Source organism: Eleginops maclovinus, chromosome 7, assembly GCF_036324505.1.
Source record: "Eleginops maclovinus isolate JMC-PN-2008 ecotype Puerto Natales chromosome 7, JC_Emac_rtc_rv5, whole genome shotgun sequence".
NCBI classification, from domain to species: Eukaryota; Metazoa; Chordata; class Actinopteri; order Perciformes; family Eleginopidae; genus Eleginops; species Eleginops maclovinus.
The window spans coordinates 25,642,589-25,659,815 of NC_086355.1; the positions used below are offsets into that span (position 1 = coordinate 25,642,589).

The 17,227-nt window shown below is 43.1% G+C and overlaps 1 protein-coding gene across 2 annotated transcripts; it reads left to right on the plus strand.

Moving 5' to 3' along the window:
• Positions 1 to 75: 75 nt before the first annotated feature.
• On the plus strand, positions 76 to 16,110 carry ftcdnl1 (formiminotransferase cyclodeaminase N-terminal like 1). Of its 2 annotated transcripts, XM_063886987.1 has the most exons (8): positions 76 to 144; positions 1,111 to 1,232; positions 10,714 to 10,809; positions 11,223 to 11,378; positions 12,688 to 12,876; positions 13,011 to 13,127; positions 13,440 to 13,493; positions 13,918 to 16,110. In XM_063886987.1, the coding sequence occupies exons 2-8, from the start codon at positions 1,118 to 1,120 to the stop codon at positions 14,352 to 14,354; spliced, it is 1,164 nt and encodes a 387-aa protein (XP_063743057.1). In that variant the 5' UTR covers positions 76 to 144; positions 1,111 to 1,117; the 3' UTR covers positions 14,355 to 16,110. The 2 variants fall into 2 exon arrangements, with proteins under 2 accessions (XP_063743057.1, XP_063743058.1); XM_063886988.1 differs by lacking the exons at positions 13,011 to 13,127; positions 13,440 to 13,493.
• Positions 16,111 to 17,227: the final 1,117 nt, after the last annotated feature.

Below are 17,227 nucleotides of genomic sequence, written 5' to 3' on the forward strand. Positions count from 1 at the left end.
CATCATTTTGCAAAATTGCATTGGTCAACCAATTTGGTTGGAACAGTAGTGAACCATCTTGCTCTGAATTTTGATCTTTGGCTAACATGCTAAAGTCTGCCTGTATGTACAGAGTCTGCATGGACTGGCAGCAGCTGCACTAAAGTTAGTTCTCTGTTTGTTTTTATGTACAGAAATCAGTGAATTACGCATTTCCCCCAGGCACAGCAGCAGAGAATGCACTGACCGTGTTATTGATGAAAGACTGTTCAATGTTACGCAAGTATCACAAATTCCATGGAAGGATTCTGTGCATTTATATTTTTAAATTGCAGATACATGTAGCGAGTTAGCTAACGTCAGCATGGAATTTGAACATGTTTTGTAACATGTGTTAGTGTGTTGCAGGCAACACACTAACACATTTAATAATTCCCATAGGCTGCAGTGAGGCACTGAATAAACCATTGAACTGTTACATTTTTTAAACCGTTTAGATTTAGGGAGACTCATTCCATCAAGGTAATCTAAAGTCATATTTCACAGATTGTACACTACTACTTCATAGAGATATGGTTGTGCCCTTTGCCCATTTTTTGGAGATTTCAAGAACTCAGTGTTCAATTTTATTCAGCAAGTTATGGTAGCCATGCATTTGGTAAATAACTACTACTATTAATGCCAACACTTAATAGATACACGAAATGTAATGCTATTGACTTAAATGCTTATAGTGACACATTTAAAGATTCAGGTAAATTCATGCAAGAAAATGTAATTTGGCCATGATGGCTACAAGTGACAATTATGAAATATTGCTTGAATGCAAGATTAGACCAAATTGAGCTCACTAATCAAAGTGACAGTCACGGTAGATGCACAGAAGTGTCTGTGTAAAGTTTGTTATCAAAAGCTACCATTAGATCATGATACCAGAACAAGTAATGCTGTGGAAGCAAAGACTCACTTTCCAGAGGTCGATTTAACATTTGTTGTTGTGCACATCAGTTATTATCTTTGCTTTGTTCGGGGGTGAGTGAAATATTGAATGGGCATAGCTCTTCTCCAGCTGGTGGTTAACTTGAGTCTGGTCATTGCTCTTCATGTCCCCATCCTGCCCTCTCTGAGCAGCTGCAGCATGGCGTCCTGTTCTCTGGGCAGCAGATTGGTGGCGTGTCTTCTCAACGTGTCCGAGGCTCGCAGGAAAGACCTGGTGGAGACTGTGGCCAAGGCAGCCTTATTCAACACTGAGGGTAAGGACAATTCTATTTGTACACTGCCTTACATTTAAAGGATGTGTAGGTGGTTTTAAAAAGAAAACATCTTAAAACAACTAGATATATGTTGCTGAGTTGTGTACTTATATTATCCCAAATGTTTTCCAACTATTTTCCAACCTAAAGAAATTTGAATCTATGTGGGTTTCATTTGAAACATATGAAATTTCGTAGTTTCCCCTTTAGCATTGAGGTCACTCCCAGAAGCTGTCAGAAAGGGATTATTTAAAGGTGCCATAGAAAGCATCTATCTGGTATTTGAAATTGTTCTCTGATGTCTACAAAGAAGGTATATACAGTAACTTTAGTTGATCCCAAAAATGTCCAGATGCGCTTTAACAGACCCATTTATAACCCTATGATTTGGTCCTAGATTGAAACAAGCTGAATGGCCTTATTTGGGGGCTCATTTAAATAATTATGACGAGCTGTGCTCTGATTGGCTGGTTTACAAGGAGCAATCCATGGCTGCCTCCGAGCCCACAGAAGTAAGTGAAGTTCGCGAAACTGTGAGCCATGAACCATGGAGGCTATTGGCATCCAACCTTACATGTTTGAGCCTTTATCGGAGGAGGAAAGCGATGAATTTGAAGAACAGCCAGTTGGTCGGAGATTGGAGAGCAGCGTTATGGAGTGCTAAGTGTTAGCGTTAGTGTTTCCAGCAGCTGGTGTATGCAAATGTTGGGGCTGGACTACCGTATGTTACGTCACACACAGGGATTGTTGTAATTCGCCCGTTTTACTGCTGTGATATGCATATTCATGATTTGCACGTGAAGGAGGAAAAAATGGTGTTGGAGGTTCACGGTATGTCAGTTCAATGTACCGAGCTCTCCTTATTCAACTATGCCAAAGTAAATACAGTTTTCCATTCTATGACACCTTTAATAATAATAATAATACATTTTAAGAACATTTCATAGCTAAAAGCAACACCTAAGTGCTACAGTAGGGGCATAAAAGACATACATAAAACACAAGTTCAATTAAAGCCTTCTGTTTTTTTAAAGAAATGTTTTTAGGCCATCCTTAAAAGAGTCATGGGCCTGTAGAGCCCTCCGGTGGTCTGGGGGGGAATTCCACAGGTGAAGAGCTGCTGAACAGAATGCCTGATCCCCTATGGTACGGAACTTGGTCCTGGAGGGGTGAAGCAAATGTTTGTTTGTGGAACGGAGGTTGCGTGTGGAGGTTTGAGGTGAGAGTAGTTCCTTGAGGTAGGGAGGAGCATTCCTGTGGATGCTCTGATGGGGGAGTAGAGGGATTTCATATTCAATCTTGAATGAGACAGGAAGCCAGCGGAGGGAATGGAGAACGGGTGTGATGTGATTGTATTTTCGGAACCTCATCAGGATCTTAGCAGCACTGTTCTGTATGTATTGGAGCTTCTAAAGGCTCCTGCTAGAAGTCCCCATTAGGAGAGCATTTCCTTAGTCGAGCCTTGAGGAGACAAAGGGATTGACTAGTTTTTCAGCCTCTGACAGGGAGAGGGTGGGATGCAGTTTTGCATTGTTGCTGAGGTGGAAGAAGAAGGTTTTGCCCAGATGCATTATGTGGGTGTCAAAAGTCAGATGACGATCAAACCTTACACCCTGGTTGGTAACTGATGAGGAGAGGGGTATGTTTTGGCCAGAAAAGGTGATGTGGGTAATGGGGGATGACTGGATCTGGTTTTGTTTGCCAACTAAAATAACCTCTGTTTTGGAGCTATTGAGCTGCAGAGAGTTTTTTTCCTCCAAGCCAGGAGTGCCCAACCTTTTTTGAACCAAGATCTACTTTTAAAGTTGATAGTGTGTCGAGATCTACCAAGCCATATCGAAAGCCATAGCGTAGCCACAATTAATTGTGCACCTATATACATACCTGCAAACTAGTCACCTTTCGGCGAAATTCGCCGTTTTCAACTCAAAATATGTCATTGACGTGAATCGTGTAGATCCGAAGAGTTTTTTTTTTAGGGGGGGGCGGGGGGCGACGAAGACTGACCGACCAACCATAGACTGTATAACGGACTGTATAATGAGCAAGAAACAAGTTTGCTATCTTCACAATAAATAAAATCTTTGTTCAAATGACTCGCGTTCCACGACCACCGACCAATCATAAGCAAGATAAACCACAGCGCGCGTCTTTTACCCATCGGTCCCTCTTGGAGTGGAGTGCTCAGTGGTTCTTCTGGACAATTTTCGGGATACGTTACAGATACAAGTTTTGAGGTAAGTCTATTAGCAGCTAATCTGGCAAAAACATTGTATGCTGTATCATTTTAACGTTGCTGAAGTAAAATTATTTTAGCCAAATAAAGTGTATTAACATGCTTAAGCTTATCAGCTTGTTAGGTTGCTAGCTAACCTCAGTGAATTGTGTTAAAGTTAGCCTAGCTAGACCAGTTCTACGTCACCTCGTTCAATGCGAAAAGAATGCGTTTGTGAAGGCTAATCTCCACAGCATCCGTCCTGTTACCTGATATTACTGGCGGCTATGTCATTGTGGTCAGATATGAGAGGGATGAAAACGAACACGTAATGAACAAATACACATCCGTGTGTGGTTAATGAGTAGCTAGTAGTGGTGCAACGGATGATCCGTGATCCGTTCGGATCAATTATTTCGGTTTCGCATTCATCAACTTTTTAGTAGCTACGAAAAGTTTGGAGTTACGAACAAAATCTACAAACGCTGGCGACCGTGTGTGTAGTTTGTTTACAGTAAGCACATATAACGCTTCACTGTTGGAAATGACAGTATTCATATTGCGCTGTGTTATGTACACAAGACGCAGATGCCTTTGAAACACGCGATCTAAAAACGAAAACATATTTTATATGTAGTAACAATTGTTGGCAATTGGCAGGTTTAGGATCCAGATTAGGTTCATGGTTGTGAATTATCTATGTAAATCGACTCTATAGATTACACGTTCATTCTACATGTTGAATGATGATAGCGTAATACAAATATAGGCTATACATACAATGACAAAACTGCCGTGGGCTATATGTTATCCGTATCCTTTGTTAAAATGAATGTTCAATAGCTCTATGCCAATGGGAACAACAGAACGTGCGCATTACATATGGACCAATGCGACACGTTCATTACGGCCGTGGACCGATAAACACTCAGTACCGTACGCACACCAACCGGCATTTGCGTGTTTAACACCTTGTTTAACACTGGCGTTACCTGCCGCTTAACTTAAATAATGAAGAACTGCTTTTAATTACGACTTGGCCGAGATCTTAACGTGCTATTCAAGCGTTTCCCATGAATAGCCTACTACTATAACTCGGAGCGGAGCAGGATATAATGCGCATGCGCGGCGTTGCTAGGCAACGTGTACAAAGCGAGAGTACAGGTCGTTTTGGTCAGAGCTATGAAGAGAATATATTTGAGGAAGCTCATACATATGATGGGTCACCTGCTGCCACCAGATGCTGACACAGACCAAGAAATTCTGCGTTTCAATGTTGACCAGGCGCTTCCCAGTTTTCAGCATGGAGAGGATGTTGTCAAGTGGTGGGCCGTCGTCTTCAATACAGGGAAGTACCCTGCACTGTGTCAGGCAGTCAAGGCTGCCCTCTCAATTTTCCATGGTGCCCTGGTTGAGTCTTCCTTCAGTGTCATGGGGACCATCATTGATCAATGATCAACGTCAATGAAGATCTCCACCCTCAGTGCTGTGCAGACTGTTAAATACACTTTGCAGACCAGGAACCAGACTGGGGTGGAAATGTTCAGAAGGGATGATTTGAAGTTTGGGGAGGTAGATAGGAGGTTGTGTTCTAACATTAGTGCAGCTGGAACTAGGGACAAAGCCCAACGACAGGAAAATCAGCTTGTAATCAGAGAAAGGAGGGTTGAGTTTGGCTGCCAGCCATCTACCAGTGCTGCTAGTAATAGGGCAGAGGTGGTGGAGAACGATAGTGTGGCCCGAAAGAGGCACATTGCCAAGCAGCGAAAACGGGCCCTTGAAAGGCTTGTCCAGGCCAAAAGGATGACAAAATGAAAATAATATTATGTTGATATGTTGCCAAATTTGGCCAATGGGATTTACTGTTTACCTGTCCTGAATGCTTTTCACATTCAAAATGTTTTTAACTGACCAGTTTATGGGTCAATTAATGTGCCATTTTTACCATAAGAAAATGTTGTCTTTTCCCTTTATTTTCTTATGGGAGTACACCAGAATGCTTAATTTACATGTTAAAATAGCAAAATTTGGCTGGGGGGATGCCCCCAGAACCCCCTACAACGGTTTAGTTTGTCACCTTTTTCAGCCCTTCTGAGTTTGCAGGTATGTATATAATAACACAATTTTCTGACACAAAGATCAAGTTTTAACAATAATAATACGTTAATTGAAGTAAATGTACGTCATGCAAAGAATAAGCACAAGTAGGCCTAGGACTGGCCCGTAACAACACAACAACATACAACCCCATTAATACAATGCCTAATTTAAGTTGGAAAAGTGGTTCTCTACCTTAGTGGGACTTCTGGCACTGAGAGGAGGAAGCTAGTCTCTCATAGTCCGGACAGTAGGAGCTGAGTGCCAGCCGTAAGCAGGCCGCAAGGTGGTCATCAGTCCTGGTGGATCTGTATTTTGACTTAATGATTGTGAAAAGGCAGACTCACACAAATATGTTGATCCAAAAAGTGCAGTCAAATTCTTTGCAGTTTGTCTGAGGTTGGGGTACTTCTCTTTCTGCATTAGATTCCAGAATTGGACATTTGTGTCAGGTCTCTTGATTTGAGCTCAATGTCATTATTTAGTGTGAGGATCTCATTCTCAATAGCACCGCTATCCAGGTTGAAGAGTGGTGCCACTTTGGACGTTATACAATCCACATCTATATTTTCCCCAAATGGAAAACTGAGAAGACTGACAACAGGCTCAATGGATGCAAAGTCAGTAAAGCGCCTGTCAAATTCTGACAAGATGCTTTGCACTTGATCATCATAACGTGCACTCTCAAGCTCTGCACAGTCTTTGCCCTGACGCTTAAGTTCTGTGTCCATGTGTGGAAAGTTCCGCAGATCACACTGTTGCAACCTGCTTGATAGCAGCAGCAACTTGCTTTTGAAGGCGTTCACGGAGCTGATCATGTTGATGATGTGTTTGTTCTTACCCTGCAGCTCTAGATTCAAGTTATTGAGCTTGTCAGTCAGATCGGTAAGAAAGGCTAAATCCAATTCTAGCTGTGCATACTCAGCATGGTTTGAACGTTTCAGAAATTCTTTAATTTCGGGCAACAATTCAGAAAACCGTTCCAGAAATGTACCTCTGCTGAGCCACCTTACGTCTGTGTGCAGCAGCAGATCTGTGTGTTCTGCACCAGTCTCCTCCAGTTGCGCACGGAATAATCGGCTCTGCAGACTCCTGTCCCGAACAGAACACGCAATCTTGTTAGCCACATCCATCACGTCTTTCATATTTAAAATCTTCCCGCACAACCCTTGCTGGTGAATTATACAATGGTAATTCAGGAAATCCGGGAAATATTCAGACTGTTTGCACAATCCAATGAACCCAGCAGTACGTCCAATCATTGCTGGAGCCCCATCGGTTGTAATGGAGATGAGTTTGAAGAGGGGCAACTTGCTCTTACTAACGAATTCCATAAAAACCTGAAAAATATCTGTGCCTCTTGTGTGCCGTTTTAAAGGCAAAATGGTCAGCAGCTCTTCTTTTACACTCATATTGTCGAAAACCATTCTAATGAACACACATAGCTGAGCCACATCCACAGCATCAGTGGATTCATCGAATTGCAGAGAAAAACACTCATGTGTGTCAACATCATTCCTCAATTGTTGTTCAACATCCTCCTCCATTCCCTCGCATCGCCGTGTAACAGAATTTCTTGATAGCTGCACATCCTGAATAGCAGACACAATCTCCTTTCGATTTTTAAAAGTGCATCTGCGGCTTCCATGAACGCTTCTTTCACAATCTCACCATCCTTGAAAGATTTCTTTCCTTTTGCAAGAACACGACAGACACGATAAGAAGCTATGGTTGCAGCCTTACTCGTGGTATTGGGCCTGGTAAAAATGGACTGTTGTGCTGCTAGCTGATTTTTCAATTCCTTGACTTTTCGGGCACGCAGTGGTGATTTAGCTGGGAAGTGTGTATCGTAGCTCTTGTGGACCATCTTGAAATGCCGCTCCAAATTCCCTTTCTGTGGTAAAGACACATTTGCATTGCAGATAAGACAGATGGACTTGGCATTCGAATACACGAAAAAATAGTCCTCCTCCCACTCTGAATGAAAATGATAAGTTTTAGATGTTTTAGCTTCTGCCGCCATGGTAGTATCCACTCGCTCTAGTCAAGCTTCTCGCGCCCTTTCGAGTCCTTAGTTAGAACCTAGCAACCATACCCTGCGTGCGCAGATAGAAAGAAGCGCGTGAGATTTTTTCTTTGATTATGCCTGATGTACCTTACTATAGTTGTCCAAATCTACACACTGCTTCACGCGATCAGCAGTTCATTGTGCCTATTTAAGATGTTTTACGTTGGAAGTTTTAATGTAGGCCTATTTTACACAACAGTAGGAGGATAGCCTACACACAAGATTTTCTCGCGATCGACTGGTTGGGCACCCATGCTCCAAGCCTTTACCTCCTCAAGGCACTTGTTAAGGATGATGATGTTGGTGATGATGATGATGATGATGATGATGATGATGATGATGATGATGATGATGATGATGATGATGATGATGGTGACAGTGAGGCTGCATGTGGGATAGGGATAGGGTCGTTTTATATATAGCTGTGTGTCATCAGCGTAGCAATGGAATGATAATCCATGCTGGCTGATGACATGCCAAAGGGCAGAGTGTAGAGGGTGAACAGAGTGGGTCCAAGAACTGATCCTTGAGGGAGACCACAGGTGACAGGGTGTGTCTGGGACCTTGCGTCTCCAAAAGAGACATACTCTGTTCTCCCAGACAGGTAGGGCTAGAATCAGCCCAGGGCGGAGTCAGAGAGTCCGATGGTGGAGTGGTGGGGCTGAAGGAGGATGAGATGGTCGACCGTGTCGAAAGCTGCAGGTCCAGGAGGATGAGGAGAGATGGGGAGCCAGTGAAGACGCTAGCTCTCCATCTCACGCACAAGGCACTGGTATTTTCATCCAGTTTAAAGTCATATTGTTACGATACACTTATATTTGAACTGAGTGGAGGATTTAGTCCCCAGACATCTTTATAGTAAGTTCTCAGAGAACCAAGCAGAGCACTGTGAGCTGGAGCTGGCTGAACAGCGTCTGAGAAACCACAGTTTTTAAACTGTTGGGAAAGTGCTTTTTACCAGTTTAAGTCACCTTCTCTCTATGTTTTGGAGAGGTGTAAAATCTTCCTGAACATCTGGTTTTTATGGTATAGGAGACACATGATGAGCACACATTAGTGGCACTTTACAACCTCTCCTGCACATCTTTGTTTGGCCGTGCTGCGTCAGAGAAACACTTGTATACAGTGGCGAGAACAAGTATTTGATACACTGCCAATTCTGCAGGTTTTCCCACTTACAAAGCATGTAGAAGTCTGTAATTGTTATCATAGGTACTCTTCAATTGTGAGACGGAATCTAAAACAAAAATCCAGAAAATCACATCGTATGATTTTTAAATAATTAATTTGCATTTTATTTCATGACATAAGTATTTGATACATCAGAAAAACAGAACTTAATATTTGGTACAGAAACCTTTGTTTGCAATTACAGAGATCAGATGTTTCCTGTAGTTCTTGACCAGGTTTCACACACTGCAGCAGGGATTTTGGCCCACTCCTCCATACAGATCTTCTCCAGATCCTTCCGGTTTCGGGGCTGTCGCTGGACAATACGGACTATCAGCTCCCTCCAAAGATTTTCTATTGGGTTCAGGTCTGGAGACTGGCTAGGCCACTCCAGGACCTTGAGATGCTTCTTACGGGGCCACTCCTTAGTTGCCCTGGCTGTGTGTTTCGGGTCGTTGTCATGCTGGAAGACCCAGCCACGACCCATCTTCAATGCTCTTACTGAGGGAAGGAGGTTGTTGGCCAAGATCTCGCGATACATGGCCCCATCCATCTTCCCTTCAATGCGGTGCAGTCGTCCTGTCCCCTTTGCAGAAAAGCATCCCCAAAGAATGATGTTTCCACCTCCATGCTTCACGGTTGGGATGGTGTTCTTGGGGTTGTACTCATCCTTGTTCTTCCTCCAAACACGGCGAGTGGAGTTTAGACCAACAAGCTCTATTTTTGTCTCATCAGACCACATGACCTTCTCCCATTCCTCCTCTGGATCCGTGACGGCGTGGTGTGTTACTAATGGTTTTCTTTGAGACTGTGGTCCCAGCTCTCTTCAGGTCATTGACCAGGTCCTGCCGTGTAGTTCTGGGCTGATCCCTCACCTTCCTCATGATCATTGATGCCCCGCGAGGTGAGATCTTGCATGGAGCCCCAGACCGAGGGAGATTGACCGTCATCTTGAACTTCTTCCATTTGCTAATAATTGTGCCAACAGTTGTTGCCTTCTCACCACGCTGCTTGCCTATTGTCCTGTAGCCCATCCCAGCCTTGTGCAGGTCTACAATTTTATCCCTGATGTCCTTACACAGCTTTCTGGTCTTGGCCATTGTGGAGAGGTTGGAGTCTGTTTGATTGAGTGTGTGGACAGGTCTCTTTTATACAGGTAACAAGTTCAAACAGGTGCAGTTAATACAAGTAATGAGTGGAGAACAGGAGGGCTTCTTAAAGAAAAACTAACAGGTCTGTGAGAGCCGGAATTCTTACTGGTTGGTAGGTGATCAAATACTTATGTCATGCAATAAAATGCAAATTAATTATTTAAAAATCATACACTGAGATTTTCTGGATTTTTGTTTTAGATTCCATCTCTCACAGTCCAAGTGTACCTATGATAAATATTACAGACCTCTGCATGCTTTGTGAGTGGGAAAACCTGCAAGATCGGCAGTGTATCAAATACTTGTTCTCCCCACTGTATGTAGATCATGAGATATCTGAGGATCATTTAATAGTTTTCTGGTATCAACCTCCTGAATGATGAACACTGAAGGAACCCTAACCTGGAGCAGCTTTATGACAGCAATGATGGTGTAGACAACACAACTCCCATTATGCCATTGTGTTGCAACTTCATAATGTCACCAAACCTCGTCTTTTGTTAATATTATTATCAGTAAGTCTGGGGGTATTAGTAATAAAATAATTACTCCACTGTTTATTCTCAAGCTACCTGGAAACCATAAATATAGGCTTAAAGCAATTACAAAACATCATCCAAATGTATTGACTCACATATTACTTTCTCATACTTCCCAACCTGTGTTCCGTGACGCTGCTAGACATGGTTTCTTATTTCGTGGTGAAGCAACAAAGCCTCCGTAGCATTCAACCTCACCAAACATAATTTAACTTTGGCAATTTTTACATTTCCACGTCAGGTGTTAGACGAGAGGGGACCACAGTGCTGAACATCTTTAATGACCATGATTACAACCGTTCTGTCATCACCATTGTGGCCAGCATCGACTCTATCAGTGAGTATGAACCCTTTACAGTTGTGGTGATACGTCATGTTTTACACTCTTTTCAGCAGCTGTAGCAGTGCTTCTTCAGCTCGGATCAGTCCCCGTCCCCTGCTCTGCAATCCTTTAATAAGCTTTGTCAGGGATTTAAACACAAACAAGTCAGGGTGAACATTTTCAGTCAAAAACCACAGAGAAAGGTTTATCTCATTGAATACTTATTCCGAACACGCACCTCTGACAATGAAAACAGAGCTCTCAGGGGTTTGGATATGTTTGTTTTATGCTAAGTCCTGAAGACAAAATAATTCAACCAAACATTTCAGGTCTATGATATTGAATTCAATTCTCTTCAGACTGTTCTGCTGAAGGACACACACAATAAAAAATTGACATGGTTTGAAGTAAAGTGTTTTGCTCTGCAGGAGAGGCGGTGCTCGCTGCCTGTGAGAAAGCCTGTGGGCTCATAGACATGCGTGATCACTCTGGGCTTCACCCGCGTATGGGTGCCGTCGACCTGATACCCATTTACCCCCTGGGGGAGGAGGTGGAAGTAGAGCACTGTGCTGAAGAGGCTCGGGGTGAGATGCCATTATGTCATTGTGCATGTGTGTACAAATATGTGTGAGTGCACTAGGATATTTGTTCCTGTGAGTTCAGTGGATCCTGTGTAGAACGGGGACGGAATGAGTCCTATAACGCGGGAAATGAGTTAGCATGGGGGGCAGTTGTCGGCAGCTGCTGAATGTAACTAATAAAGTAACTTGCTATCTAGCTTAGTTAGTTTTAAAATCAAGTAATCAGTAAAGTAACTAAATTACTTTTTAAAGGAGTAATCAGTAATCAGATTACTTTTTCAAGGTAACTGTGGCAACACTGCCGGGGACACATAATTATGTATAAAAGACAGCAAAAAGTGCATTTTGCATAATAGGGGACCTTTAACTTCTTACTTTCTGCAATATTCCGTAATCCAATGGAACATTGCCATTGCTTTATGTCGAGGCTGCCCTTGTGATGCTAACTCCCCGTCAGCCTACAAATATTTTCTACACTTGGTTGACGGTTAGAGAGGAGAAGAAATGAGCAGTTGTCATCTGGTAGTAAATGTACAGAGTAGGTTTGTGTATGAAGAAACACTGCAGCTCCCCCCAGTTTCTGGGATGTTCATTGTTGTCATGGGATGCAAACAAACTGTTCCCTGTCCACTCTGTGTTATGACATTTCAGATGAGTGAAAATCCAATTGTTTAAAATTGCATGGTAATATCCTTTAATCGAAAAATGTAAGCAGTTCTGAATTAACCACATCATGTGATGTGCTAGAGAAATGTGCAGATTAACATTTAACACTGCCGCTGAGAATCACTGGAAAAATATGGCCACAATTTAGCACATTAACCATACACAGTCCGGCTGTATACAAGGTTTAAACATGACTTTTTTAAGCATATAATACCACAGGAATTAAGAGAGTATCTACCTTATCTTGTACTGTCATACTGTATGTGTCTGTATACTGTAATGGGCTCATCCGTAGCGTGTACGGTGATGTGTGTAGTGGCTGATGATGGCCATCTCCCCGTGCTGTTGACTGCTTTCACAGTTTACCAGCTGACTTAGCAGCCATGTGTCTAACTGATAATAAGCTGTAACACAGCCTGTGTGCCGGCATGCCTGACGTGTGCACTCTGTGTGATGGCAGAACAATAATTAGAAACTCACTAACAAGCAGTGTATTTATGCCTGCATGTTATGAGCAGTCCACGTGTCCAGATATTTCCCTCTGGCAGTTTCTTTTCTCTTGCATGTTTTTCGGAAATCGTTGGCATGTCATGACGTGTGCTTCATTTGCTGTTCAAATTAATTGTGTGCTGTTTCCGGAGCTCAGCTGTGGCTCAGGGACTCACAGAGAGGGTCCAGGGAACCAGTGCTTTCCTGTTTGGCTGGGCAGACTCCCCCCTTCACCGGGGGCTGGCACAGAGGAGGAAGGAGATGGGCTGGTTCAAGAAAAAGCCAGACATGCAGACAATGGTGCCCGATATAGGGCCGCAGCCACAGGCACAGTTTGGCCTCACAGGTGAGTCAGAGCAGAAGAACGTGTTAGCTAAAGAGAGGTAAGAATGACTCTGCCAAGATTACACAATGCAGGACGCTCCCTCTGTATTAAAAAGCGTTGCTACAGCCCAACCAATGAGAAATATCTGTCTGCAGAGCTCCAAGCATTGGGAAGGTCGGGATTAGATCGTGGATACCAGAGAAGATCATCAAGAGATGATGGCATGTTCGACAGTTTGAATAAGCCACACACCCTCCACCAAAATAACCAATGTAAACAATACAACTCGCTAATGTAAGCTAGAAATGTTAATGTCGGTAGCAAACAACTTTAGCTGAAATTAATATTGATAACATTTAGTTTGTCCTTTCTTTTCCTTTTTATTAAGGTGGTTGGGTTAACTGGTGGAGGTATGTGGCATGGCCATGATTCCATGTAATAAATATACGTTAAGTAGGCTAGCTTATTAATTAACTAAAAGTGTGATATAAGGAAACAAAGCGCAATATAATAAAGTGGCTTCTTAATGTTATGTATTGTTAAGAAAGCACACTCTTTTTCAACCATGGGTCCTGGCGATGGAGATCTGCCCAGCGAAGCAGATGTTCCCCAGCCCGGACCTCTGATGCAGACGCTATGTAATAACAGGCAACATCTTCATTTCTTTGACTTTTTTACAGCATCTCAATTGTAAATGTAATAGTCAAGTACATCAGCATTAAAATGAAAAGGAAAAGCTTCTTATCGCTAACTCATGGGGGCCATGTCTGGTAAAAAGGCATTCCAAAGTTCAGCTGAGGCTAACACAGGGCCGACCCTGGGCATAGGCAGTATAGGCGAATGCTAAGGGCGCATCCATCCATGGGGGGTGCCGTAAATTGGAGAAAAAATAAATAAAACAAAAGTAAAAACTTTAAAAACTATTAACGATGATTGAAACTACGCCTACATTGCGTACTGCGGCCAGAAAACCATGGGGAAAATGAGGCAAAAGGTTAGTTTGCTTTCTTAAACAATATTCAGTAAGTGTTCTCATATTTCTGCTTGTCTGTTGTCCTGCAGGGGTGGGGGCCAGCCCTTATGTTATGAACTGCAACGTCACTATTGACACCCAGGACTTGGCCTTAGGACGCAGCATCGCCACAGCTATCAGGGAGTCGACCCCCGGGGGGCTGCCCGGGGTGCAGGTGCTGGCCCTGCCACATGATGGCGCTGTGGAGATCGCATGTAATGTGGAAAGCGTGAAAGGGCACTCCCCTGGCTACATGACTGCAGGTGAACCATGGCCGAGTTTCAGCATCCAGGGCCAGCCGTACTGTCATGCTCCAGCTTCTCTGATCACCGCAAGAGTAGCGGAGCTGGCAGGGAAGCAGGGGATTGGTGCAAAGAGCACTGCGCTGGTGGGGTTTACCCCCCGCGAGTGCAGGGGTCTGGCAGAAATAGCGCTGTCACAAGGGATTGCTGAGTTCTGGAAAGAGCAGCACAGGATCAGAATGTGAAAATAAATCATTGCCAAAAACTTGAAACCTCACGCTCAAGTAAATCATCTTTATTTTATGTAATAGTAATTTGTTAAGCCCCGCCCCCTCTGTTATATTGCTAAACTTGTCAAGCTTCCCTATGATGCATGTTTGCAGATTAATGTAATGGTGGCAGATTTACCTTAAATTCTTAGTTATTGTTTAATCAATAGATCTTTTATTTCACACAGAAAAAGCTAAATATATCTTTCTAGCCAAATGTTAATAGTTGATTTTATCATCTGTCAGCTAACCTGTTATACTTTAAAGGTCTCCTATTATGCTAAATTTGAACAATATGTTATAAGGCCATATCTACATAACTTGTCTGTGAAGTGTTTTGCTCAAAATACAAACAGATCCCCCATTGTAGCATGCCTCATCCCCCTCTATTTCAGCCCTGTTCCTGAAGTGCTGATTCTGTGACTGTAGCTTTAAATGAACTAGCTGCTGCTGGCCACGCCCCTTTGGAGCTGCTGCTGGCCACGCCCCTTTGGAGCTGCTGCTGGCCACGCCTCTTTGGAGCATCATGATCTCTCCTCTGAAGAGAGTTTTCTACTGGGAGAAACTCAGCTAAACGCTGCCGTGATTAAACGCTATGTTATGTTCCAAACCACATCCAGCATTATTCTGAAACACTTCTCAGTGTTTACCACTAGAACAGAGACATTGTATGTATTATATACACAACAACTCTAAGTCCCTCCTGACATCCTGCTGAACACACACACACACACAGAGGTGCTGCGGAGGGGATTCAGCTCACTGACTGTATATGGGGGACGATAGGTTGGGACGTGTCACGTGGGCGGGACGTTGCCAGGAGTTCAATGTAAAGCCAGCTCACATTTCGGTTATGACATCATAACCGAAGCAAATCTGGATCAGCTCGTTTGTACCCCCATTTTTAGAGATGTAGGTAAGGAGGAAAAGAGAGAGGGTTGTATTTTCTGACACTTTGTGAGTCTACTTACACACCGGGGACACATATTTATGTATAAAAGACAGCAAAAAGTACATTATGCATAATAAACCTTTAAAGCAGGAAAACAGGCCAAGTTATACAGAATGTTTCAATGAGTAAATATGTATACAAATATAAAGTATATATGAAAACAACCAGTGCTGATGAAAAGCACCAGAGGGTGGAGAACGGGACACTGGGCCAGGCACTATCAGCATTGCAAACAAGAAAATGCTAGCTAGTTGGTTAGCAAGCTGCAATAGTAATTCACTGTTATTGTGATATTAATTGAGATGCTAATTCTGGCTAGCTAAATGTACTTATTTGCAGTATGATCAGTGTCTCATTACAAATATGGAGAATATTTGCTCTTCCCCTACAACTCACCTGTCTGATCAGGGCCTTTCTAATCTCTTGCAGCTGAGATTTGGGTTTTTATTTATTTTCTACCAAACCAAGACCAAAAGCCCTAAATCCCAGCATGTCATCCTCCAGGGTGGAATTTGAATGCGTCTGTCGTTTCCTGTTTGGAGCCAATAGGACACTTGGTTTTACTGATGAGTCTCTGCTGATGACTCTTCCCTTGATGCATCAGCCTTACCATGACTCTATGAGAGAATCACCATCTGTGTGTTAAACAGCTATTTTTATCACAAGTCATGAACTGAATCTTCAACAAGCATCCAGCGCTGGATGTGCAGCCCTGTTTCGAAATGTCTAATTTTGTATTGTATAATATAATAGTTTAAATAAAGCATCTTGTCAATCCTGTACGCAGTGTGTGATGCATGATTAACCATTAATATAGCGAAGGCAAATTACGCCGGAGGACAGGTCAGGAATGAACTGGGGCGATGATTCCACTCATTTCTTACATAAGGACAGTACACTGCACTGAATAGCAGCACATCATGGAGGTATTGATCTGAATCATTAGGCAATAATAACTCGAGCTGTATGGATGTGATACAAAAGCAGGGTCGGAGTGAGTTTTTACAGGGAAGAAAACACTTTAATTTAAACGTATGCAAAGGATATTGGTGATTGGAGAGCCAATAACTGCCTAATCTACATGCAGAGAGGGAGTGCTAATCTGTTACGCACAAACCGAAGTAGTATGAGTCATAACATCTTCCAGTGAGAATATCATGCTTTGGCGTCAATGTCTGAATCTACTATCATTTCAATATGTTGTGATGTTTCTTCATTTTTAGCATTTGAAGCACTCGCCCTGTGAGGCAGAAGCTGTGCAGTCCTCCTGAAGATGTGTGTGAGCCTCTTTGGATAATCTCTCTTCCTGTGAACATTCACCTCTCTGTATGTCATCCAGCTGAGGCTCTTAGTCACACAAACAACGCAGCCATGCAGCTTCATATCTCACATACACAGCTACCTTACACACACACACACACACGCACACACATCCTTTCTCTCTCCCTTCTGCTGTCTTCCTCTTTCTGTATCTTGACACACATACAGACGCATTTACTTTATGGATGGTGCACACACACACACACACACACACACACACGCACACACACACACACACACACACACAAACACAAACACACACACACACACACACACACACACACACACACACACACACACACACTCAGCCTGCCAGGCTTGGGAGCATCAAGGCCTAATCTAGGTCACAGCATAAACCCAGAGGTATCTCGGTCTCCACAAACACACTCACTCACTCACTCACACACACACACACACACACACACACACACACACACACACACACACACACACACACACACACACACACACACACACACACACACACACACACTCACACTCACACACTCACATGCACACATGTTTTGAAATTTGCAAGCAAAATCAATTCTTGGGTACAACATCCATTTTGACTCTC